Consider the following 24,580-nt stretch of genomic DNA (forward strand, 5'->3'; position numbering starts at 1 on the left):
AAATTACAACCTGCCACGGTATTGATCCCTGTCCAGTGACCGACCACGGGCGGCAGTCCTTGCATGTTTCCGAACACTTCAAGTAGCACGGTTTAATTGGGTTTTCAATTAAGTAAGTCTCCCAAGTGGTAAGAATAGCCACGGTGTGTAATTATATCGAGCTGTGGCGCTCCAGGGAAGTAATATCCACTAATATTCTGCCACGGGAGGAAGATGTAATGCTGTCCAGTGTAGATGTATGTCAAGTTGATTGATTAATTTGACTGTTGACCTGAGACTTGGTCAAATAGTGGAAGCTCCTGCGGAGTGCATCTTGACGTTGATGGTCAGTAACAGCTAGGTTGTTAACATTTTATTATTTCCATCATACTGGAAAGTTTTTACACAGATTAAAATTTTATTTTTATCCGCTCATTTTTTCAACTTCTACTTTGTGAGCTAAAAAATCCTCGTGTTTGTTCCCGGTATAAAATAATCCTGCAAAATCCCGCAATACAGCGGATAAGCTTACGATGCTGCGTAGCCAATGTTTTCCAGTTCTCCCGCGGGTGTTGCGTGTTTGAGTTTGTAATATTAAATTCCCGGGCGTAAGCAAGTCGCGGTAGCTCAACCGCAATATTAATTCAGGTGAAATTAGCCAAGCTGAGTTTTATATAGTTACAGTTAAAAATTAAAATGATTTTTATTTTGATTTTAATTTGTTATATTTCTAAAATATATCAAATTAAATAATTTTGCATACAAGCAAATTCATCGACAAATTTGAGAAAACTTTGACTTCCGGACTAAAGTGCACGAACCATGTAAAAGCTCACCAGAAATTATAAAAGCTCCCGGTGCATAATTGAAAGGTGAGTGCGTTTAGTGGTTGACGAGACGACAGCTGGACGGAAGTGATGCGATCCGGGGAGCAGTCAAATTAGAAAAGTTTTTCCGGTAGAAAGTTCATTTGCAGGTGGTGGGGATTTATTCCGTAATGGAGGGGGATTTTGTTTTCTGTTAAAACTCTCAAGCACTGAATTGTACGAAATGAAAATGGTTTGACTGGGCTTTTGTTTTACTTTACAACAGAAACCACTTTAGTTTATGCTGAAGCCAGAACGACAAATAGAGCACTTAGCACTGTGAAACGCGTGTAAATGGGCTGTGGTGAATTCGCTTTTGCTGTGGTGAGTTTCTGATAATTCAAATTGCCCGTTTGATTGTAGTTTGGCGATTTTTGAATGAGATTTTTCCTGTTTGTCTGTGATTTAACAAACTGAAAGAAAGTTCCCAGAAGTTAGAGTTACAAGATAACCAAGAAGATTCGGAAATTTAGTTGATAAACAACAAATTATCAATGACTTCTTCAAACTACAAATCTATAAACAACTTCTTCAAACTACAAAGGCACGTAACATCTTGCCTAACGAATAATTACCGAAATTTATCGAATCCCTCGCTTTGACTGATGATCATCCCACTTTGCTACAAATGTGAAACGTTCTGATCCCCATTCCCCGCAAGACAAATCACCCGGAGCGTATTTTCCCCCGAAGCTCCAAATTACGGAGAAAGCTTATCCCGCTTCTCACGTCGCTTTTCCGAAAGCTTTCGGGCACGAGGCGCCCGAAACTCTAATTGATTTATTAGAACAACTTTTATCCGTTTGGGTTAATTCCCGGCCAAGTGATCCGGCAATGTAACAATAAATTTTTCTCCACCAGTCGTCCCGGGGTGTGGGAAAACTGGGAATTGATCGATTCCCCTCAACAGAGACAGTCTGACGCTGTGAGTTTGGCGGGAAAAAGAAACGGGACTTTCTCGCCGTGCTCTACATTATTCTGTGGGGCAGTGAGCCAACTGCACAAGCGTAAAATCCGGGATGAAATATAATCCTTTTTCCGGTGGAAAATTTTGTACAGTTCCTGGTTTTTTTCTTTTGTTTGGTGAAACTAGGGAGGTTTACAAAAAAAATATTTAAAGACTTAAAATTATTTTCCTACTTTTTTTTGCTTGTGTTTTTGTGTTGAATTTTAGGTGTTCAAATAAAATCTTTTTGTTTGCTATTTTTTAAAGCAAAAAAAAAAAAAAACACCTCATCCTCTAAGAACATCTAGCAATATGGTTGCACTTGCAACTGAAGAACCCTTTTTGTCCTGCTTCAACAATGAGACACTTACAAGGGCCCGGCCAGGACAGTGCTGTATTACTGCGACGCGCGTAAACCCCCTCCCCCCACCCCCACCCTTTGCCAGGGTTGATGAAGTGATGGAGCGGAGTGACGACGCTTTCAATTGTCACGTTAAATGAGGGTGTTTTCCGAAAGTACTTTATCGCGTTCGGGGAGGATTAAGAAATAATTGCTGCTGCTGCTGTTGTGTCAGGTTGACGACGTCAGCCGGGCTGTAGGTCATTGAGAGATTTGTGAAAGGAGCTTTGCCGAGATCTCATCAGCTTTAATTATATTGATTGACTGTTTGTTAAAGTTTCACTTGAGAACTCATCTGTCTTGATTACTCCAGAGTGCATCCAATCATTGAAATTGAAAACATGAATTAAAAAAATCGTGTAATACTGTGATATTTAATTGCAATTTTGCGTTCAATAAAGCTTCCGAATCAAATTATAATTTCCATTTAAACTGTCAGTAGTGTGTGATGTTTGAAAAAACAAAACAAAGTATCACAACTAAGCCAATCTAAGCTGAGAAGGATCAAAACGGAATATCAAATATTCAAGACACATATCATTTGAAGCACTAAATTTACATTTTTGAAAAGGGATTAAAAAATATAACAATTCACGTTTAAAATTAAACAAAATTCGTAAAATTATTCAAGAAACAGCTGACAAATTGACGGTATCTTTGTCCTATTTAATTTTGAATTTTGGCATCAGTTTAATGATGGTTGATAAAGCTCAAGGACATGACATGTTGTGTAGATAAGTTTGTATAAAAAGTTGACCTACAGTCAAGAATTTTTCCTGCGCTTGCCATTAAAATGAACCTCTTTTCCCTATTATTTTATGCCACCCAAAAATAATGTTAAAACGTTTTCAAAATTGTAGATCCACATTTCCGTACAAAAAAATCGTCCATGTAATCGCAAAAATTCCAATATTTTTTAATGACCCCTTATCAGTGTAGCATTTTCATTGATTTACATAACCCGTTGATAAAGTGTGGATCTATACGGAATATCAGCTATTTTTTTTAGAGAATCTGTAATCAAAATGAGTTTACTGAAGATTTAACCTTTTTTGGGGTCAAACGAGGCTAGAACCCATTTTTGAATCTTTATATACAAAACATATTTTTGAGTCTAATCTCAATCCAGGACTTTCCTGCTCAAAAAAGAATATGTTATAAACATATAATTCTTAAAATCAACTTTAAACGGTCCATTCATAAACAACCCTGTTAAAAAATTCAAAAAATGCGATTAGACACACAGAAAAAAATGATTAATATTCATCAGGAAATCGTGACAGATTTTGTGTAAAAAAAGTGTAATATTACATCAAGAATTGGTGAATGTTCATCAGTTTCTGCTGAATTTTCATCAGGTTCACATTTTTAAAGTACAATTAATCATAAAAAGAGGTAATATTCAACCAACCAAAATTTCAACCTTCCAAAATTATTTTTTTTTGTGCAGCTGCAAATATCTTAAAAAAAAAATATTATAAAGAATGGCCCAAAACAGATGGTGAAAATCTTATTTTTTCAATAAGGATTCTTATGTATCTACCACAAAAGTCAGAGATATGTTTTGAAACTAAGCCCTATGCTTATTTTTTTCCCTTCCCCCTCAAGTTTTTCAAAAAAAAATCAGAGGAAAAATATAGCTAAAAATACTTTTTTTTAAAGAATTCAGTGTAATTTCGCATATTTTGATTGGGGATCATCCATAAACCACGTGGTCACTTTTTGGAAATCTCAACCCCCCCCACCTTCGACAATTGTAATACAAAAAAATGTTTTTTTTTGTATGGAGCGTGGACAACCCCCCACTCCCCCCCCCCCCTTTTTGGGGTCAAACGAGGCTAGAACCCGTTTTTGAATCTTTATATACAAAACATATTTTTGAGTCTAATCTCAATCCAGGACTTTCCTGCTCAAAAAAGAATATGTTATAAACATATAATTCTTAAAATCAACTTTAAACGGTCCATTCATAAACAACCCTGTTAACAAATTCAAAAAGTGCGATTAGACACACAGAAAAAAATGATTAATATTCATCAGGAAATCGTGACAGATTTTGTGTAAAAAAAGTGTAATATTACATCAAGAATTGGTGAATGTTCATCAGTTTCTGCTGAATTTTCATCAGGTTCACATTTTTAAAGTACAATTAATCATAAAAAGAGGTAATATTCAACCAACCAAAATTTCAACCTTCCAAAATTATTTTTTTTTGTGTAGCTGCAAATATCTTTAATTTTTTTTTATTCTAAAAAATGGCCCAAAACAGAGGGTGAAAATCTTGTTTTTTTTAATAAGGGTTCTGATGTACCTACTACAAAAAGTCACAATTATGTTTCGAAACTAGGGCCTATGCTTATTTTGTTTCCCTTCCCCCTCAAGTTTTTCAAAAAAATAAAAAATCAGAAGAAAAATATAGCTAAAAATCCTTTTTTTAAGAATTCAGTGTAATTTCGCATATTTTGATTGGGGATCATCCATAAACCACGTGGTCACTTTTTGGAAATCTCAACCCCCCCTCCCCTTCGACAATTGTAATACAAAAAAATGTTTTTTTTTGTATGGAGCGTGGACAACCCCCCCGAGCGAGTTGTGGCGCTATAACCACGGCAAATAGTGTCCAGGGCATTCGTGGAAATATAATGTCCCCCCCGGAGTACCAAACCTTCTTAGCATGGTGCTCCCAACGAATACAACCAAATCACGGAGCGTATGGTGGTGTGTCCCCACGCTTCTTCCTCCCCTGTCGATTCAGAATTGTGTTGTTGTTCGAACACTCAGTGCTCAAACTCAACCCAATTACGAATCATCTCTGCGATACGGCTTTACGCAGTAGGCCTGGCCGCTTTAACACTTGTGATGTTTCAATGCATTCTAATGCAATGGCGTACTACAAATGTTAATAAATGACAAGAAAAGTGCTAGGCATCATCTAACATAAGGTACTCTCCAGGATCCCTTCGAAAGATTGGCTGCGCTTGGGTCTGATTAGATTAGATTAGATTAGGAGCGTGGACAAAAAAAAATTCTTATTATTTTATATAATTTTGCTTCGATATACAGAAGTTAAAAATTTCTCGGGAGTCTCGAGCGAATTTCCCGGGAATCGAGAGGTCAAAAAATGGTCGTTTTCCCGGGAAATCCCGCTCGTCACCCTCTACTCAGATCTCACTTTCAGAGAGAGCAAGTGTAAAAAAAGTACTTGATCAACATAAATAAAAATAATCAAAAATTAAAAAAAAAAACACATTGAATCATTAGGAAGGGGGTAAATTTTTTAGCCAGAAATAAAATTTTCTAAAAATAAATGTTTGCAAATAGTTTTGCACGGATGTGACATGCATTTTAAACCCATTTTTCTTTAATATTATTCTGTGCAAGGTTTGCAAAAAAAAAAAACAGTTCGTTTGTAACGGTATGTCCACGCATCCTTACTCCCTTGTACATTCTGTGAAATGTGATCCATTCACAGTAGTCTCTCTATGGTAAATACAACGCAGTAAGGCTGACCGCTGCAACCCAAACTCGGTCAAATAATTATGTAAGAAGAACTGATATTTATAGCCCTTCAATGTGATTTTTCAACAGTTTATACAATTGCTAGGTTTTTTTCAAATTTCCTTTTCCAGTTTCCTTTCAGTTTGTTTGATTTGGTTCTATCGCTTGTTCTCGATCTGACACAAGAGTCAAAAGGCTACTCAATAAAGAAGCTCAGAACAGACCTCTCCCTCCGTTTCGATTGGTGAATCCCGGGCGGAAACTTGGGGAAAACTCCGTCCGTATAGTTTCCGTTTCACTTACGTGGCACACATAAAATATGTATATTTTATGCTCGCATCGTCGCTTTTCCTCACATTTCCGTCCTTTTTCCGTCGGCGGACTCATTTGTATGCTGAATAAATTACAACAGCACATTATGAACGCGGGAAGCGCTTTTGGGCGCATGTTTCCTCAGTCAATTCTGGACGGAATTCGGTTCAAGGTTCCTTCTGCTGGATGGTTTCGAGTGAGAAAAACTGAAATGCATTGTTCTGTTGGGAAAATTGTGGAATGCAATTACTTCTGGAGAGCATGTAAAATGCACAAACTTTCTTTGTGTCTGCTGGAGGAATTGCATTCTGGCGTTGAGAAAAGCCATGTGAATGGGTTTCATGTCTGGACTCTTTGGTTCATTTCTGCTTGAATTAATTTTAATTTAACAATAGAAGAGATTTTTTTTCTATAAGAGAGTGTTATGCTCATTTGACCGACCTTTTTAACTAATTAAAATTTCTGTATAACTTTATTTTCGGATTAAAAGGTTCTTTTCCCAAACAGACCTTCTTGGAACCCCAAAACGAAAAAGAACTTCCCGCAAAACGTCAACATAATTTTCCATTGTTACATATTTAATTCCACTTTCCGCAATTATCAATCACAATGCAACTGTAACGGCTTACGACCCATAAAGCTTTCCCCACTTCTTTTGTGTGTGTGATTTGTCTGCCTTGTTTTCTCCTGCGGCTGTCGTCGGCAACAATGCCTTCCTCACAAAGAAAATGTTTTCCACTCCACAGCTCTGTGAGTGTGAGGGAGGGTGTGCTTTAAACCCTTTTCACCTGGCATTGTCGGGTGCTGGCGTACCTATACCTCAAAACATAAAATGAGCTTATTTCCTGGGCCGAGGGGTCACAACTAAGTGGGGGTGTGCCAGGGGCCAGGCGGCACAATTTCCTGTTTTTGGAGCGAAATTTATTTTCAATAAAAAGTTGTGCAAACACAAATACCTCGGAAAAAGGACGCTAGGGCACTCCACGGGTGAGGGGAGGGTGTCCTTTGCGGAACTCTTGGGCTAGAAACAGAACGTCAAACACATAAATTAGAGCTGCAAATATGTGGAATTTGGACATGAGCTCATACAGAAATGTGCACAGGATCAAACAGCATATGCCGGCAAGCTACAATTTTAGAGTTTGAATAAACTTGGGTACTTGGGACGTAACTTTAATATTGATGTAATTATTTATTAATAAGTACGAGTCGTACAGTAGCACTTTCAAAAGTTTTGGATAGATTTGGAAGCAACATAGTTTTGCAATTGAGCTACTCTCTACAAAAGCGGCCGATTTCGACCATTTTTATTTTTTGTATTTTTTTATTTGGCTCAAACTTTGTGGGGGGCTTCCCTATGACCAAAGAAGCTATTTTGTGTCATTGGTTCACCCGTACAAGACTCCATACAATTTTGGTAGCTGTCCATACAAAACTGGTACGTACATATTCAAACAGCTGTAACTTTTGAGTGAATTTTCTGATCAATTTGGTGTCTTCGGCAAAGTTGTAGGTATTGTTGAGGACTATTGAGAAAAAAATAGATACACGGAAAAAAAATTGCGGATTTTTTTATGAACTTTTTTTTTCACAAAAACTCAATTTCCCAAAATATGTATTTTTTGATTTTCAAGATTTTTTGATATGTTTTAGGGGACAAAAACCCGCAACTTTTGAGCCATGGAGAAACATTGTCAAAAAATCTGCCGCTGAGTTATAATTTTTCGAAAATAGTGATTTTTGGAAAAAATTGAAATTTCATGCAAAAACAAATTTGACGTAATTTTTTAATGTTAAATTGTATTTCCAATCGAAAAGTACTTTACAGATTTTTTTTTAAAAAGGGCTCTGTTTTCATGATATAGCCACCAAAAGTTTGATTTTAGCTAAGTATTTGCAGTTTTTCTATTTTTAAAAATAGTGACCATGAGTGACCATTTCTGAAAATATGTTTTTTTTAAAGTTCAGAAAATTTGCTATAAAATTGTCTAAGAGGCATTGAAGATTGGACCTCCGATTGCTGAGATACAGCCACTTTTAGTAAAAGAAACACGAAAATTTAAGTTTTCTAAGTTTCACCTAAACAACCCACCATTTTCTAATGTCGATATCTCAGAAACTTATGGTCCAATTTTCAATGTTAAAACATGAAACATTCGTGAAATTTTTTATTTTGAAAAGAATTGAAATGTTTGGCCCATTTAAAATGTTAGTCTTGATTTAAAAATTTATAAAAAAAAAATTTCGAAAAGATCGGAAAATTTCACGAATGTTTCATATTTTAACATTGAAAACCGGATTATTAGTTGCTGAGAATCGACATTAGAAAATGGTGGGTTGTTTTGGTGAGATTTAGAAAACTTCAATTTTCGTGTTTCTTTTTTTAAAGCGGCTCTTTCTAGCAACCCGATGTCCAATCTTCAATGTGTCTTAGACAATTTTTTAGCAAATTTTCTGAACTTTTCAAAAAAAATGTTTTAGAAATGGTCACTCATGGTCACTATTTTTAAAAATCAAAAAACTGCAAACATTTCGCTAAAATTAAACTTTTGTTGGCTATATCTTGAAAACAGAGCCCTTTATCAAAAAATTTGTAGAGTACTTTTCGATTGCAAATTCAATATTGCATTAAAAAATAACATCATATTTTTTTTTTTTGCATAAAACTTTGATTTTATCCAAAAATCTTCTTTTTTCAGAAATTTATAATTCGGCGGCCGATTTTTTGACCATGTTTCTCTATGGCTCAAAAGTTGCGGATTTTTGTCCCTTAAAACATGTACAAAAATCTCGAAAATATTTTTTTTTGGAAAATTTAATTTTAGTGAAAAAAAAGTTGATTAAAAAATCCGGAATTTTTTTCCGTGTACCTATTTTGTTGTCCATAGGCCTCAACAATACCTACAACTTTAATAAAAATGGTTGAAATCGACCGATTTCATAGAGAGTTGCTCAGTTGAAAATATATAGGAACTAGAAAACGTGGGAATGTTTGGATGGGACTTTAAAAACTTCAATTGTCTTGTTTCTTTTTCTTTTATTCGCAACCAGATGGCCAATCTCCAATGCCTCTTAGGCAATTTTATTGAAAATTTTCTGAACTTTGTGGAAAACATATTTTCAGTAATGGACAATCATGGACACTATTAAAAAAATCGAAAACGTGAGCTTTTAGTTAAAATTAATTTTTAACTGTCTATATCGTGAATACGGTAAACTTTATTAAAAAATCTGTAAAGTACCATTCGGTTGCAAATTTGATTTTACATTCAAAACTGTGATTTTTTTTCCGAAAGTTATAACTTGGCGACAAAATTTTTGTACAAGTGCTGTGGTTTTCTGGCCCCTAACAAATATAAAAATGTCATAAAATATCTACGTAATTTTTTTTTGTGAAAAATTATAATTTTTCATAGAGTAAACCAATGACACAAAATGGCTTCTTCGATCGTTGTGAAGGCCCGTCGAATTCGGCCAATTTTGTAGAGAATTGTTCAAAAGTAACATTGAAAACTAATAATATCTTTTGTGAGATTTTGACATTAAAACAGAAGTTGGTTTGCCGAGGCACCGAGTTAGTTTCAATGTTTTTTTCTTATCCAAAAATTATTGTGAAAATTTTGATCCATTTTTTGTAAAAGTTTGCCAATTTGTGTAAGAGATAAACATTATTTATTTTACCTGAAATTTGATCCCAGAATGAGATTCTATATTATAGGGGAACAGCATCTAATTCCAGCGTGCCTCTAATGTTGGCAGGTAAGAACTTTGACATTCAATTCAAGCTAATTAAACGCGTTTTCAACTGAAATCGAGTGATACATAGCTCAATAAGAAGTGAGCAAGCAAGTTTATATCAAAAGTTTTGCAAATTTAGTTGTTTAAATAGTGAAAATCAGCAAATTGGATGGAATTAGGCGCGAGTGATTAACCTGCCAAAGATACGAGAATTTCCCCTATGTACCTGGAAACAAATCATAGCAATCAGTTGCTCAAAGACACACATCAATCGGGAAAGTTTTTGTCTGTTTCATCCAAATTAATAGCATTTACTAGAGAGCCTACATGGAGAGGCGAAATGTCACTCTCAGGGTTCCAATCGAACTGTCAAATCGGGGTTCCAATCGAGCAACAAGACTATGCAAGAACAAGGTTGGAATCAATTTAAAATAATTTTGGCAAAAAACGATACTTATAACAATTACAAGTATTGTAAAACTGTTGTTTATAATAATCTGGTAGTTTTTGTTATGTTTGTGCTTCTTCGGTACAAGAAACGTGCCAGCACCAAAGAAAACCCACAAGTTTTCCAACCTTAAATTTGAATGACTTTGGGAGTTTGAAATTTCTCTCGGAACATTTCATTTCCCTATGTAGGTCCCTAGCATTTACGGATCCAATCCTGAAGTAGTTTGATTGTAAAATTTTCTTACCTTGTTGTAAATCCTTTTGAAGGCAATACTTTTGTAGTTGAATCAAAAGTGATATCGGTAGTTTCCATTGTTTTAAAGTGACCAAAATTTATTTAACAAACATCTCGATACATCAAACTGTGGTTGGTGTGAACTGTTAAAAGTACCCAAAATATTAAAAATTTGAAAAAAAATACAGGTGTGCCCCTTTTTTACTGTTAACAACTAATACCACATTAGCTTACATCAACTACCATCGCTGTGGAATTAGTGCAGGATCTACAACCCTACTGGTTTTTACAATCTACATGACGGGTGACAATCTGGCGATTACATCCGAAAGCTACAACGTTTGCGGTGTGTTCACATTTTCGGTGTGCCTACTTGGTTGAGCTTCCTCCCTCCCAAGGGAAAAGGACACCAAAATTTACGACTCAAGCAGTAGGTGGAAACAGGGATTTACTACGCCAAGCTGCTGTTGGTTACGCAAGTAGCAGTTTCATTTTTTTTTGCGAAATACATTGTAGTCCAAGTTGACTTTCCGGCGACTTTCTACGTAGCTAGTCCACAACATCTAGCCCCAGAATCGGTCCGCCGCCGACGAGGTGGGTTTCTGCCAAAAGACGAGCAGCTAATATCGAACACAATGAGCAGCGAATTTTCCGTACGGCAAAAAAGCTTATAGAAAACGATTTTCCACAGACCTATCGGACACGTGCACGTTTGACGACTTGGGCGGCGTCAGATCTTGTGCGAACGGAATCGCATCGTACCTGGGACGATGAATCGGGCTAAAACGAGTCGTAGAAAGAAGGATAAGATAAAACTCCGTGGAAATTATAGACGGAGAATGCGATGCAATCAAGGACAGGGTACTGTTATTTAAACGAGACACAATTTAGAGGACGCGATAGAGCTAAAGAAGGGGGACCAATCGGGCTTAATCTAATGTAGAGGTCGATGAGAAAATGTTTAGACCCACACTAGTTGATAGATTAGAAATTGAAGTTTAAATCGTTGACCTCGCACAATTTTACAGGATAAGTTGGACAATTTAGACAATTTAGGTTTTTAGAAGAATGTTTTCTTATGTAGTGAATTCTTCTGAAGTAGGTTTATTTGTTGTCTTCTAACAGATCATATAGAACACAACATTTCAAAACATAAAAAATCCTTTCAAATATTCTTTTCTTGCAGAAATCATGTTCTAAAACAGTTTCAAATATATTTGCACTGAATGCTCTTCATAAGCAAACGTTGTTTCAAAAAGCTTTGAAACAAAATTGTTCAACTTTTTGCAGCTTATCCCCAGCTCAAAAACTTTCTCGCAGACAAACAAACAAACAATTATAATTGTCTCTCGCCTAGTAATTACCGTCAGGCTGCCACAGCAGCACAAACTGGAAACAATTTTCCGCTTGCTAATCCTGGCATTTTTCAGCAGAGTAGCAAAAAAAATAATAATAATAAAAGAACCAACAAAATTTTTGCTCACTTCTGCGTCCCTCCTTGCTTCGGCTTTCCATGTCACGTAGGGTTCTGCTTTTCAGTACAGAAACTTTTAATTAATCTGGCTGCACGCCGCTGCGTTGTATTTTACTAACATATTTTCTTTAAATCTGAGAAATGCGCGCAAAACTTCTACAACATTTCGCAAATAGCTGTTTCGCTACTTTTTCATTGAGTGAGGAGCAAATTGTAAAAAGACGAGAAGAGCTTTCTTGCTTTGTGGAGCATTTGTTCTGGATAGTGGTGAATCGGGTAGACTGTTTTTGACTCAACTCTGTTGAAAAGATTTTTTCTGTGTGCTCACATTCAAATGAAATGGGAAAGATAGAACTTGATTAAATGCAATTTAATCAGGATACGATTCAATTCCGAACGGTGTCTTCTATTGGCAGTTGCAGGGAAAGCTTCGCCGAAAGCGCTTTGATTCTGCTTTGTCTTGGATCGTCTATCGGAAAGGATCCGTGGGCAATAAAATTCAATCAAATTTGGAAGAATTCTTATATTTCACCGTTTTGGTTGATATGGTATTCCAGATTGAAATTGATAAACCTTTCGGCAATGGTGCTAGGCAGCTAGGGACAGCTGAACGGATTAGGGAGAACTTCAAAAATAATAATATCGCACTTTAAGTTTAATTTTCGTATTATCGTTTAGTTCTAAATATCATTTTATTTGAAAAAAGCGAAAAAATGTGTTCAATAAAGTGTTAATTATTGAGTTGCAAACTCTTCTCTCTGAAAAAAGTGAGAAATGGTGAAACATGATGAGGATTTTGATGAATTGCTCTGTTATTAGCTAGTAGATTACATTATTCTTAAGATTTTTTTATATCTTACCATGACATTGGGTCCGGGTCATCTGCAAAATATGACAGTGTCTGGAGTTTTACCCGCTGAATTTCTCGCGAAAATCGCGATTTTTTAAAAGCTTTTTTTACTAAATATTTGATCGGTTAACTCTATGCTCTGCTCATACTTTATCAAATTTTTTGATGAACTTTAGTTTTTAATTTCTTATATGATATTGTCGAAATTGACTACTTTATTTTTCTTTAAAAAATCTCGGTAAGTTTTACTCAAATTTGGGAGATTTTACTAGAATGAAATTGATCCGGAATTGAGGAAAAAAAGTAGGTGAGCAATTCTCTACGAAATCAGTCTTTTTTCTTCAATTTTAATTTTTGTATTTTTTAATCCGACTGAAACTTTTTTGGTGCTTTCGGTATGCCCAAAGAAGCCATTTTGCATCGTTAGTTTGTCCATATAATTTTCTATACAAATTTCGCAGCTGTCCATACAAAAATGATGTATGAAAATTCAAAAATCTGTATCTTTTGAAGGAATTTTTTGATCGATTTGGTGTCTTCGGCAAAGTTGTAGGTATGGATACGGACTACACTGAAAAAAATGATACACGGTAAAAAAAATTGTTGATTTTTTTATTTAACTTTTTATCACTAAAATTTGATTTGCAAAAAAACACTATTTTTAATTTTTTTATTTTTTGATATGTTTTAGGGGACATAAAATGCCAACTTTTTAGAAATTTCCAGGTTGTGCAAAAAATCATTGACCGATTTATGATTTTTTTTAATCAATACTGATTTTATCAAAAAATCGAAATATTGGTCGCAAAATTTTTTCAACTTCATTTTTCAATGTAAAATCAAATTTGCAATCAAAAAGTACTTTAGTAAAATTTTGATAAAGTGCACCGTTTTCAAATTAAATCCATATTTAGGTGACTTTTTTGAAAATAGTCGCAGTTTTTCATTTTTTTTAAATTAGTGCACATGTTTGCACACTTTTGGAAAAAAATATTTTTGAAAAGCTGAGAAAATTCTCTATATTTTGCTTCTTAGGACTTTGTGGGTACGACCTTTAGTTGCTGAGATATTGCAATGCAAAGGTTTAAAAACAGGAAAATTGATGTTTTCTAAGTCTCACCCAAACAGCCCACCATTTTTTAATGTCGATATCTCAGCAACTAATGGTCCGATTTTTAATGTTAATATATGAAACATTTGTGAAATTTTCCGATCTTTTCGAAAACATTATTTTCAAAATTTTCAAATCAAGACTAACATTTTAAAAGGTTGTTATATTGAATGTTTGGCCCTTTTGAAATGTTAGTCTTGATTTGAAAATTTTGAAAATAACGTTTTTGAAAAGATCGGAAAATTTCACAAATGTTTCATATATTAACATCGAAAATCGGATCATAAGTTGCTGAGATATCGACATTAAAAAATGGTGGGCTGTTTGGGTGAGACTTAGAAAAAATCAATTTTCCTGTTTTTAAACCTTTGCATTGCAATATCTCAGCAACTAAAGGTCGTATCAACAAAGTCCTAAGAAGCAAAATATAGAGAATTTTCTCAGCTTTTCAAAAATATTTTTTCCAAAAGTATGCAAACATGTGCACTAATTTAAAAAAATGAAAAACTGCGACTATTTTCAAAAAAGTCACCTAAATATGAATTTAACTTGAAAACGGTGCACTTTATCAAAATTTTACTTAAGTATTTTTTGATTGCAAATTTGATTTTACATTGAAAAATGAAGTTGAAAAAATTTTGCGACCAATATTTCGATTTTTTGAAAAAATCAGTATTGATTAAAAAAATCATAACTCGGTCAATGATTTTTTGCACAACCTGGAAATTTCTGAAAAGTTGACATTTTATGTCCTCTAAAACATATCAAAAAATAAAAAAATTAAAAATAGTGTTTTTTTGCAAATCAAATTTTAGTGATAAAAAGTTAAATTAAAAAAATCACCAAATTTTTTTTACCGTGTATCATTTTTTTCCAGTGTAGTCCGTATCCATACCTACAACTTTGCCGAAGACACCAAATCGATCAAAAAATTCCTTCAAAAGATACAGATTTTTGAATTTTCATACATCATTATTGTATGGACAGCTGCGAAATTTGTATGGAAAATTATATGGACAAACTAATGATGCAAAATGGCTTCTTTGGGCATACCGAAGGCACCAAAAAAGTTTCAGTCGGATTAAAAAATACAAAAAAATCGAATGACCGAAATCCTAGAGAACTGCTCAGGTTTTGAGTAGGTTTTGATTTGACGAAATTTGAAATTTTAAATAAACTTAGTCCAACGATTCCATTTTGCAACAATATTTGCCGAATTGATAAGTCTTAAGCTTTTTTGAAACGTTAGACGTGATTTTGGAATTCTGGCTCATTTTCTCTACACAGTAAAAAATCATGGTAATATTACAGCTGAGAAGGTGTACATCTTTTATGTCCGAAAAAATAGAATTTTACTACTTTTCTGGTGAAATTTCAGTTTGCGAAAAATGACGACATAGGTCACCCTAATGGCCAAACAAAAAAAAAAAAATATGGGTTTAATTATTTTGGCCAAGGATCCCTCAGAAAAAAAATGAACCCGATCGGAGAACTTTTTTTCGGCTTAGGCTCTTTTCAAATTGAATTGCTGTATAGTAAAGTGTAGAAGTTTGTATCGGGAAATCGTAAGATTGTATGGAGGGAGCCTCGCTTCAGGATTTCGCCTTCAGGAGATGTAGTTCTCACGCAAATATCTTCAATTGTGAGAATCTTGTAGGAAATTCATTTCTTTTCAGTTTTGTCAAAAAGTGCGAGGAGTCCGAGTTGATCCGGTGAATTTATTAGCTATGAGATGAAGTATAGAAGAAAATAATATTTGATGGAAAAATGTGGAATCGTATTTTTTTTGACAATGTTGTATAGATGAATTTTCTACAAGAATTTCACATTAAATGATATTTGACTGATGAGAACTTTTTGAGATTTATTTCATGCATTTGTGAGGATTAACATTTCTAAAGCAAAGCTTGGCTGTCAAATAAGGAATACAAACATGTAAACTTTTCAATAGAACGTAACCCTTGTACAACTTTGCTGCTTAAAGTTTCCTGTAAAGTTACACAAAACGAATACAACTTTTTCCGGAAACACAGACAGGGATGGGACGAGCACACTTCAGAGAGAAAACGTAGCTTGGTATTGAGGTTAAATTATGGTTCTATGCATTTCCCCAGAGTGGAATTACTAATTAGTGCTAATTAATGCACCTTGCCCGTTATCAATTACTGGAGAGAAAAAAAACTGCAAATATTTCGATATTTACTAGTGGCTATGGTTACGTTTTTATCATGCAAAACTCGTTTTGTTTTTAAATGGAAACTATTTTTGTGCTGCTTATTTTTCTCGAATTTGCTAGGTCATTCACAAGGCTGTTCGTGACAGTGAGTAAGAAGAAGGAAAAGAGTTTTGGTAGGATGATTTGGTGATTCCGGAAACGGGGTGCCATTAGTTATTTGGACTAAAAAACGGAGCCAAGATAGTCGAGACAAGATAAGGTGGAGGTTGGGACAGAAATATCATGGTGTTGTTTGAAAAAAGGGGGCTAGGGTTAAAAATTAGATGTAATATGGAAGAGTAGATAAAAAAGAAGGAAATCGCTCGTATTTTTTCAAATGTGTGAGTGTGTGTGTTAGAGTGGATTCATTTTCAGTAGTTTTTGGCTGTGATGTGTGTGTTAGAGTTAGAGCAGAGACCTGGCCCAGACTGGTGCACGTAGTTTTCGCCTCTGAATGGTCGTTTTCCCGAGCGGTGGTCCCGTGGGCCCACTGTGGGTAGGCGGGGCCGACGTCGTGGCGCCCCGCCGGGCTTCCTTACTGGCCGCATTGCCGCTGTTATCTCCGACGTTGTTACTGATTGCTTTACCACCACCACTACCTCCTCCACCACTATTGTTACTTCCGGCGGGTCCACCACCACCTCCACCGTCCTCTTGACTTTAGAGTGTCGATGCAATTTTCCCAAATGGAGAAAAAATATTCGTCACACATCGACATCGGGAGAGGGTGGGTGGTTTTTGGGGGAGGGTGGAATTGATATATTGCAATTAGCAGTTTGCAGCGGGTTAGTGATATTGTTTTTTGGTTTGGTTTGGATTGGAAGATATCGTTTGTCGATTTTTCAACGACAAATTTATACAGTTTGATCAGAACGGTTGAACGAAAAGAAAAGAAAACAGTTTTGTCTTATAGCTATCGGTTTGAAAGAGTTTGGTGACTTATTCTAAATGGAATCAATAGTTAATGAGATGGAAAGTGCCTCATTTCCCAGAGACTGCAGTGGAAATCGTTTTCAAAAATTAAATTAATCTAAAATGTTTCCGCCATCCATCAGCGAAATTCGATCAATTTTCATCAAAAACTATAAAACCCTTTTTCAGCTGTTACAGTCGTTGCATCGCTCAATGAATAATTTACGAGCGCTTCGAGGGAACGTTCAATTTTGAAACTGTCTGGGTCTATCCCCCCCTACCCCTCCCTTGGGGGGCAGATGGCGAGTGGCGATGAAGGTTATGTCATAAACACACCTCCTTCGCCCACCTCCGGTGAATGCAATCATAGAAAAGGGGTGCTAAAATGTGAGCTGAATTTTCAATAGCACACCCTGGGTGGAAAATCCCAGTGTTGAATTTGAAAGATGGTGTCTGACAAAGAAGGGAGAGGCGAATGTGAAAATTTTCTAATGATGTCAGCGTTACTTTGTTTGACAGTGGTAAGAAATTAATACAATCAATTTGAATCATGATCTACAACAAATGGTATGCTCTATCAGTACTATAATTAACGATAGTTGATAATAGTTAATACAATTTTGAGCAATTCCAGCTCAAATCTGTATTTTTTGTGGTACTTTTGTACCCGAGAGGGTAGGCCATTTTTGTGTAAATGGAGCCAGTTGCACTCAAAAATGACATTTGAGAAGGGCGCAAGCCTTTTAAATATTTTTGTATTTCGTAATTTAAAAATTACTGTATCTCGAAGCCGTTGCATCATATCAAAAAGTGGTCAAAGACAAACTTGTATAAAATTGGACGGGCTTTCTGAAAAAATACACTTAAAGAAAGATACATGAAGAATCGATTCCCACTATCGGCTTTTTTTAAATTTTGACGCTTTGACCACTTAAAAAACACATTTTTAGTAAATGACTTTTGTATTTTTTAAGGAGAGAGAATTACCATCCTGCATTTTTTGTGAGTCTTTTTGTATCATCTTAGCCTATTTCCTCAAATATTTTGAACGAAGAAAATCACCTTATAATTTAACTTTTATAAACTTTAAAATTGAAAAAATATCATAAAAGTAGCGTGTATTTTTCTTGCAGTGTGTTTTTTTCAGAAAGTTTGTGCAATTTCCTGCAAGTTTGTCTCTGACCACTTTTTGATACAATGCAACGGCTTTGAGATCCAGTAATTTTTAAATTGGGTCCTAAAATTAAACTTAAATTTCTTATATTTTTGTTCACAACGATAAAGCTTATTTTTCTGAGTACAATGACCCTTTGTACGACCTCAAAGGATTAAAATTGAATTTTTAATTCAATTCTGGTAAATTAACTCGGCGACCCTTCTTGACAGTAAAGGTCATACTTGACAGCTCGTTCCAAGGAGACCATAGTTGATCCATTGAAAAAATGTTGTCTTGTCATTATTTTTGCATTAAAATGAAAAAAGTTATCAGAAATGGTTTTCAATCGTGTTTTTTACCGTTGTACATAAAAATTTACAAAGGGCTTTAGGACCCTATTACGAAATACAAAATTATTTAAATAATTTACGCCCTTTCTCAAAAGTCATTTTCGAGTGCAACTGACTCCATATACACAAAAATGGCTTATATATGCCTAGGACAACATGTCTACAAAGTTTGATTGAAATTGGAGAGGGTCGGGTACAAAAGTATCAATAAAATTCCTGATTTGAGTAGGAATTGCTCTTTTATAAAAAGTTTCGCAAATAAAATGAATTTTATTAAGTACGTTTCAGTATTTATGAAAAATACTTGAAATTGTGCGTCTAGATGATTGATCTAATCTGAAAAATGCGAAATTTTGGCACTTGAGGTTTTTTCAAACGAATCTTAAAATCAATATTTATAAAAAAAACTTATGAAAAATTCAGGAAAAATTAAAATTAAATAATCTGAATCTTGAGAACGGGGTTTCTGATCATTTTGGTGTCTTTGAAAAAGTTGCAGTTAGAACTTGGAAAAATGAGTAAAACAATAGGTTATACAAAAAAAGTGCCCAAGCTTGAATAAATTTTGTATGAAAGATTTATTTTTTATGTTTGCTACTTGTTTAGGCCAACTTAAAATAATATTTTACACAGAAAAAAGTTGAATTTTGGAATGTTGAAAATTTGGTAGGTTGAATGTTACCTTTTTTTGAGTAATATTACAAAAAAAGGAGTAAAAATGTGAACCTGATGAACATTCATCAAAAAATGATGAAAATTTATCATTTTCTGGTGTAAAATTTATCATTTTTTTGACACAAAATCTGTTACCATTTTCTGATGAATATTACCATTTTTTTCTGTGTAGCTATTTGGGCACTTGAATGTTTTTTTTTTTTCATAAAGTTTTAATATTTGAATTAAACTTTAGAAATAAATAAATTTTTTTAGAAAATTTTTAAAATTGAGTTTTAATATTAAAGCTTGCTTCTTTTTTAATCAAGAATCGTCTATAACTTGACAACGATGCTCTGTACTTTGTACTGTTCAAAATAAATATGAAATTGAAGTAAATTTTTGGAACTTAATCCATGGCAATTTTTTATTTCAAGTGTTTTGTCCTCTCTCCTCTTCAAAATTTCCCCAAAAAATCAGGGCCTGAATAAATATTGACTACAATTTAAATGTTCATTGAAAATTCTTGTAAATTTGATAAAATCTATATTTTTTCATATATTCATTGATATTTTGCATTTTTTTAACTGTAATGATGGATAAAGCACTGTGTGCTACTATTTATTTATAATTGCAAAAAACAGGCTTGAAATTCTTAGTTGACATTGTTTCACCTCCAATTATTCAATTTCAGCAGGTAGCTCAGACCACAAATTACCGTTTTTGGTTGCAAGCAATCAGACACAAAATTACTAATCTCACAAATTAGCCCGGTTAGAGAACGCAATTTGCTCTGTCCGAGTTGCTAAAACCAACTAATTGTGTGGTTTCCAGAGTTGATCCTTCGCAGTTTTGCTTATTTGCCCGGAACGGAGAGTCTGGTTGAGTGATGAAATTTTAATGAGATCATTTCAGCAAGTTAGTTTTCAGTTTGGAACTGAGTTTTGTGTTTTACGTTTTTGGTCAGGTTATTAATTATTTAGACTGTGCCTGAAACGCTCAAATAATTAGAGCTGCTAATCACACTTTCGAAACGATTTCCATACTGGTCGATTGGGAAATGATAACTCTTTCCGATGATAACGATGATGTCCAACAATGACCGTTCACAAATTGCTGAAGGATCTCGTCGGTCATCATCAGAAATGAAGATGACTGGGTGATAATAATTTAATGTGATGAACTTGTTTTTTTTTGTGGCCACACGCCATCGTAGCCATCTTCCGCTTTGGTGGCCTGTTTCCGTTCTTCCTTCACATCACGTGTCGGAAAATGCGGTGGCGAGAAAAAACAGCTCGAAAGCTGGAATACTTACTTTGTCTCGTCGATAAAAACGGCTTCAAGTACGCGCGCAGCGTAATGAAGATTTTTCTGCAGCAGCTCGGCGGATATTTCGCCGCGCTGCAGTTGCCGCAGGAGACAGCGAAGTCTACGTGGGGGAAGAAAGAGAAAAAAGGGGAAAAGTTAGTTTATGTAATTATGAATAATGAAGTGGTTGGTTGGAAGCATACATTTATAAAAACTTTGTTCTTTTCTGAAATTGTGGTTAAAATACAGCATTTGTCTAAATTATTGTTTGTTACTAGTTATGAGCAACTCTATGCCAAAGAGGGAACTGTTTGTACTCTGACAATATCTATTTTGATAGCTAATACTGTTACAGGCCTATCGACTATTAATCTACAAAAGTAATCTGTAACGACGAAGTCAATTCAAAGACTAATTTATATTTGCTTTGAAAATCAGCCCGTTTACTTTTTGTACTGTATTACCATTCCATCTTTGAAAAACAGTTTCAACGATAATTGGAGAGCAGAATTCGGTATCACACCGATTTGTTGGTATTATTCTTGTACTGAACACTTCAAAAACTGCTGAATTTTGAATACCAAATATTGATAATTTCGAGGTATTTCAGGTTTTCACCAACTTCCGCTTAAATTCCGGAAAAAAATACTAATTTAGACACTCCTTCCCCGATTTACTGAAAAATCACTATTTAGACAAATTTTCAATATTTGAAGTTGAAAATTTTCCTATTGCTTATTTTAATTTGAAAAAACGATTTTTGAAAGAAGCTTGTAGAAAATATGACCGTAACATTTTTCTATAAAAGAAAATGCTATTTCGAGACTCCAGAGCTCAGCTATTTGAGTTTTAGTGAGAAAAATAGTGAAAATATCTCAACATATCGATTCAAAAATTAAAATTTAATATACAATTAAGCAACAAGTTCTCAATGAAAAATTCAATTCGATAATGGATTGCGTCAATTTAATTCAATCAATTCCACCTCCAATTTTCAAAATGAGCCCTGGATCTTTTTTCTACGATTTGTCGTTCTTAAGAAATCGCAGTTGAAAATGGAGATTTCCCACAGTTTAAACTAGTTGTTCACCCCCTCACAAATTTGAACTTGTAGATATCAATGCAGACTAATTAAAAAAAAGTTACCCAATTCACCTTGAGGTGGCTGGTGCCTTCCTCACATTAATGCAGTTTGTTTTTTTTTCTAAATAGCAATGCAAATGGGTAATTCTCTACCAACTCACACGAAATCGGGAAAAGTTGCCCCGACCCCTCTTCGATTTGCGTGAAACTTTGTCCTAAGGGGTAACTTTTGTCCCTGATCACGAATCCGAGGTCCGTTTTTTGATATCTCGTGACGGAGGGGCGGTACGACCCCTTCCATTTTTAAACATGCGAAAAAAGAGGTGTTTTTCAATAATTTGCAGCCTGAAACGGTGATGAGATAGAAATTTGGTGTCAAAGGGACTTTTATGTAAAATTAGACGCCCGATTTGATGGCGTACTCAGAATTCGAAAAACGTATTTTCATCGAAAAAACACTAAAAAGTTTTAAAAATTCTCCCATTTTCCGTTACTCGACTGTAAAAAATTTTGGAACATGTCATTTTATGGGAAATTTAATGTACTTTTTGAATCTACATTGTCCCAGAAGGGTCATTTTTTCATTTAGAACAAAATTTTTCATTTTAAAATTTCGTGTTTTTTCTAACTTTGCAGGGTTATTTTTTAGAGTGTAACAATGTTCTACAAAGTTGTAGAGCAGACAATTACAAAAATTTTGATATATATACATAAGGGGTTTGCTTATAAACATCACAAGTTATCACGATTTTACGAAAAAAAGTTTTAAAAAAGTTGGTCGTCATCGATCATGGCCGTTCATGGTCACCCGCGACAGACACGGACGACGAAACAAATAGAAACGCAAAAAGTAACTTTTTCAAAACTTTTTTTCGTAAAATCGCGATAACTTGTGATGTTTATAAGCAAACCCCTTATGTCTATATATCAAAATTTTTGTTATTGTCTGCTCTACAACTTTGTAGAACATTGTTACACTCTAAAAAATAACCCTGCAAAGTTAGAAAAAACACGAAATTTTAAAATGAAAAATTTTGTTCAAAATGAAAAAATGACCCTTCTGGGACAATGTAGATTCGAAAAGTACATTAAATTTTCCATAAAATGACATGTTCCAAAATTTTTTACAGTCGAGTAACGGAAAATGGGAGAATTTTTAAAACTTTTTTAGTGTTTTTTTCGATGAAAAATACGTTTTTTCGGAATTCTGAGTACGCCATCAAATCGGGCGTCTAATTTTACATAAAAGTCCCTTTGACACCAAATTTCTATCTCATCACCGTTTCAGGCTGCAAATTATTGAAAAACACCTCTTTTTTCGCATGTGCAAAAATGGAAGGGGTCGTACCGCCCCTCCGTCACGAGATATCAAAAAACGGACCTCGGATTCGTGATCAGGGACAAAAGTTACCCCTTAGGACAAAGTTTCACGCAAATCGAAGAGGGGTCGGGGCAACTGCTGTGTGAGTTGGCGGAGAATTACCCAAATACAAATACAAAGTCTAACATCACATAGGGGAAGAGGGGGTAATATGCACCCCCTGCTTTTCTCGGTATTGGGAAGAATTTTCAGGGAAAAAACATGGAAATTGGAAGCTTGACATTGTAAACCATGCTGGAAAAAATTAACCATCGTACGATAAAAACAGCTAAAGTAATTTGCAAAACTTTAAAATTTTGTGTTTTGATCAAGTTTTCCTTGAACTTTCAATATGATTTTGGACAACATAAATAAAAATTGTTGATATTGCTAGTGAAGATTTATATAGTTTTTGCCATAATCTTCATTATTCTATGGATAAATTCTATTTTTAATTGAAATTTATGCAAAGCGTGGTCGGGCAAAATGCAACCTCTATTGGTGACTAGTGAAAAGTGCTTTTACCCGGTGCATTTTGCCCCATTGTTGTAGTGCATTTTGACCCAATGTTGTGGTGCATATTGCCACGCAAGATTGTTTGAAATTTATTAAAAATGGAATTTGCTATTTTTAAACTATTTTGAGGGGTTTTAACACTTTTAACACGTGGATGACGAAGAATAATAGTACTTTTTTTTGGCTCTGATTTTTCTGAAGCAGTGATGGGCCGGAACTAATGTTTGATAAAAGTTAAAAAAAATCAACACTTTGTTTTCATTACACTATTTTTAAGTAAACAAATAAATAAACTAGTATTGCTAATTAGTTTCACAGATCTTGATTATTAGAAAATTATGCAAAGATAACTTTTAAAAAATTATATTATATATATTTTGTTTGAAATTCTATTGAGCAATTCCAGTTCAAATCGAGAAATTTTTCTAGTGCTTTTGTACCCGACCCTCTCCGATTTCAATGAAACTTTGTAGACATGTTATCGTAGGCCTATATAAGCCATTTTTGTGTATATGGAGCCAATTATACTCGATAATAACATTTAAGAAGGGCGTAAGCTATTTAAATATTTTTGTATTTTGTAATTTAAAAATGTCTGTATCTCGAAGCCGTTGCATCGTGTCAAAAAGTGGTCAAAGATAAACTGGTAGGAAATTATACACTGAAATAAAAATACACGCCACTTTTATGAGATTTTTCAATTTTTAAGTTTAAATGTTAAATTTTATGGTGATGTCACGATTTTTTTTCGTTCAAAATTTTTGAGGAAATAGCCTAAGATGTTACAAAAAGACTCACGAAAAGTGAAGCATGGTATGTCTATCCTAAAAAAATACAAAAATCCTGTGTTTTTTTTAAAAGGTCCAATAAACCAAATTTCCAGTTTTTGCTTTTTGGGTGTTTTTGAAACCGCTTTGAGTCAGGGGTGTCAAAAACACCCTAAAAGCAGATACTAAAAAATTGGTTTATTGGACCTTTAAAAAAAAAAAAAAAAATCTCCAGAAATCTTTTACTAACACTGTTTTTTTGAAAAGTGGTTTAAACATAAAAATTTTCAAAAACCGAAAGTGAGAATCGATTTCCTAGACAATTTTACATGAAAGTCTTCATGTTGACCATTGTCCTATCTCCACTCATTGTAAATATACAGCGGGTTTAAAAATAAAA

The 24,580-nt window shown here is 34.4% G+C and overlaps 1 protein-coding gene across 12 annotated transcripts in view; it reads right to left on the bottom strand.

Annotated features, from left to right (window-relative positions):
- LOC6051146 (calcium/calmodulin-dependent 3',5'-cyclic nucleotide phosphodiesterase 1A) overlaps positions 1-24,580 on the bottom strand; it is a 660,139-nt gene that overhangs the window by 52,683 nt on the left and 582,876 nt on the right. For 11 of the 12 annotated variants that reach the window (XM_038257817.1, XM_038257820.1, XM_038257816.1 and 8 more), the window contains 2 exons: positions 20,462-20,575; positions 16,493-16,732 (listed from right to left, as the gene is read on the bottom strand). In XM_038257817.1, coding sequence (XP_038113745.1) covers positions 16,493-16,732; positions 20,462-20,575 — 354 coding nt within the window. The remainder of the gene's footprint in view (positions 1-16,492; positions 16,733-20,461; positions 20,576-24,580) is intronic. The other variant, XM_038257818.1, reaches the window with a different exon arrangement.

Source organism: Culex quinquefasciatus, chromosome 2 (genome assembly GCF_015732765.1).
Source record: "Culex quinquefasciatus strain JHB chromosome 2, VPISU_Cqui_1.0_pri_paternal, whole genome shotgun sequence".
Classification (NCBI taxonomy): Eukaryota; Metazoa; Arthropoda; class Insecta; order Diptera; family Culicidae; genus Culex; species Culex quinquefasciatus.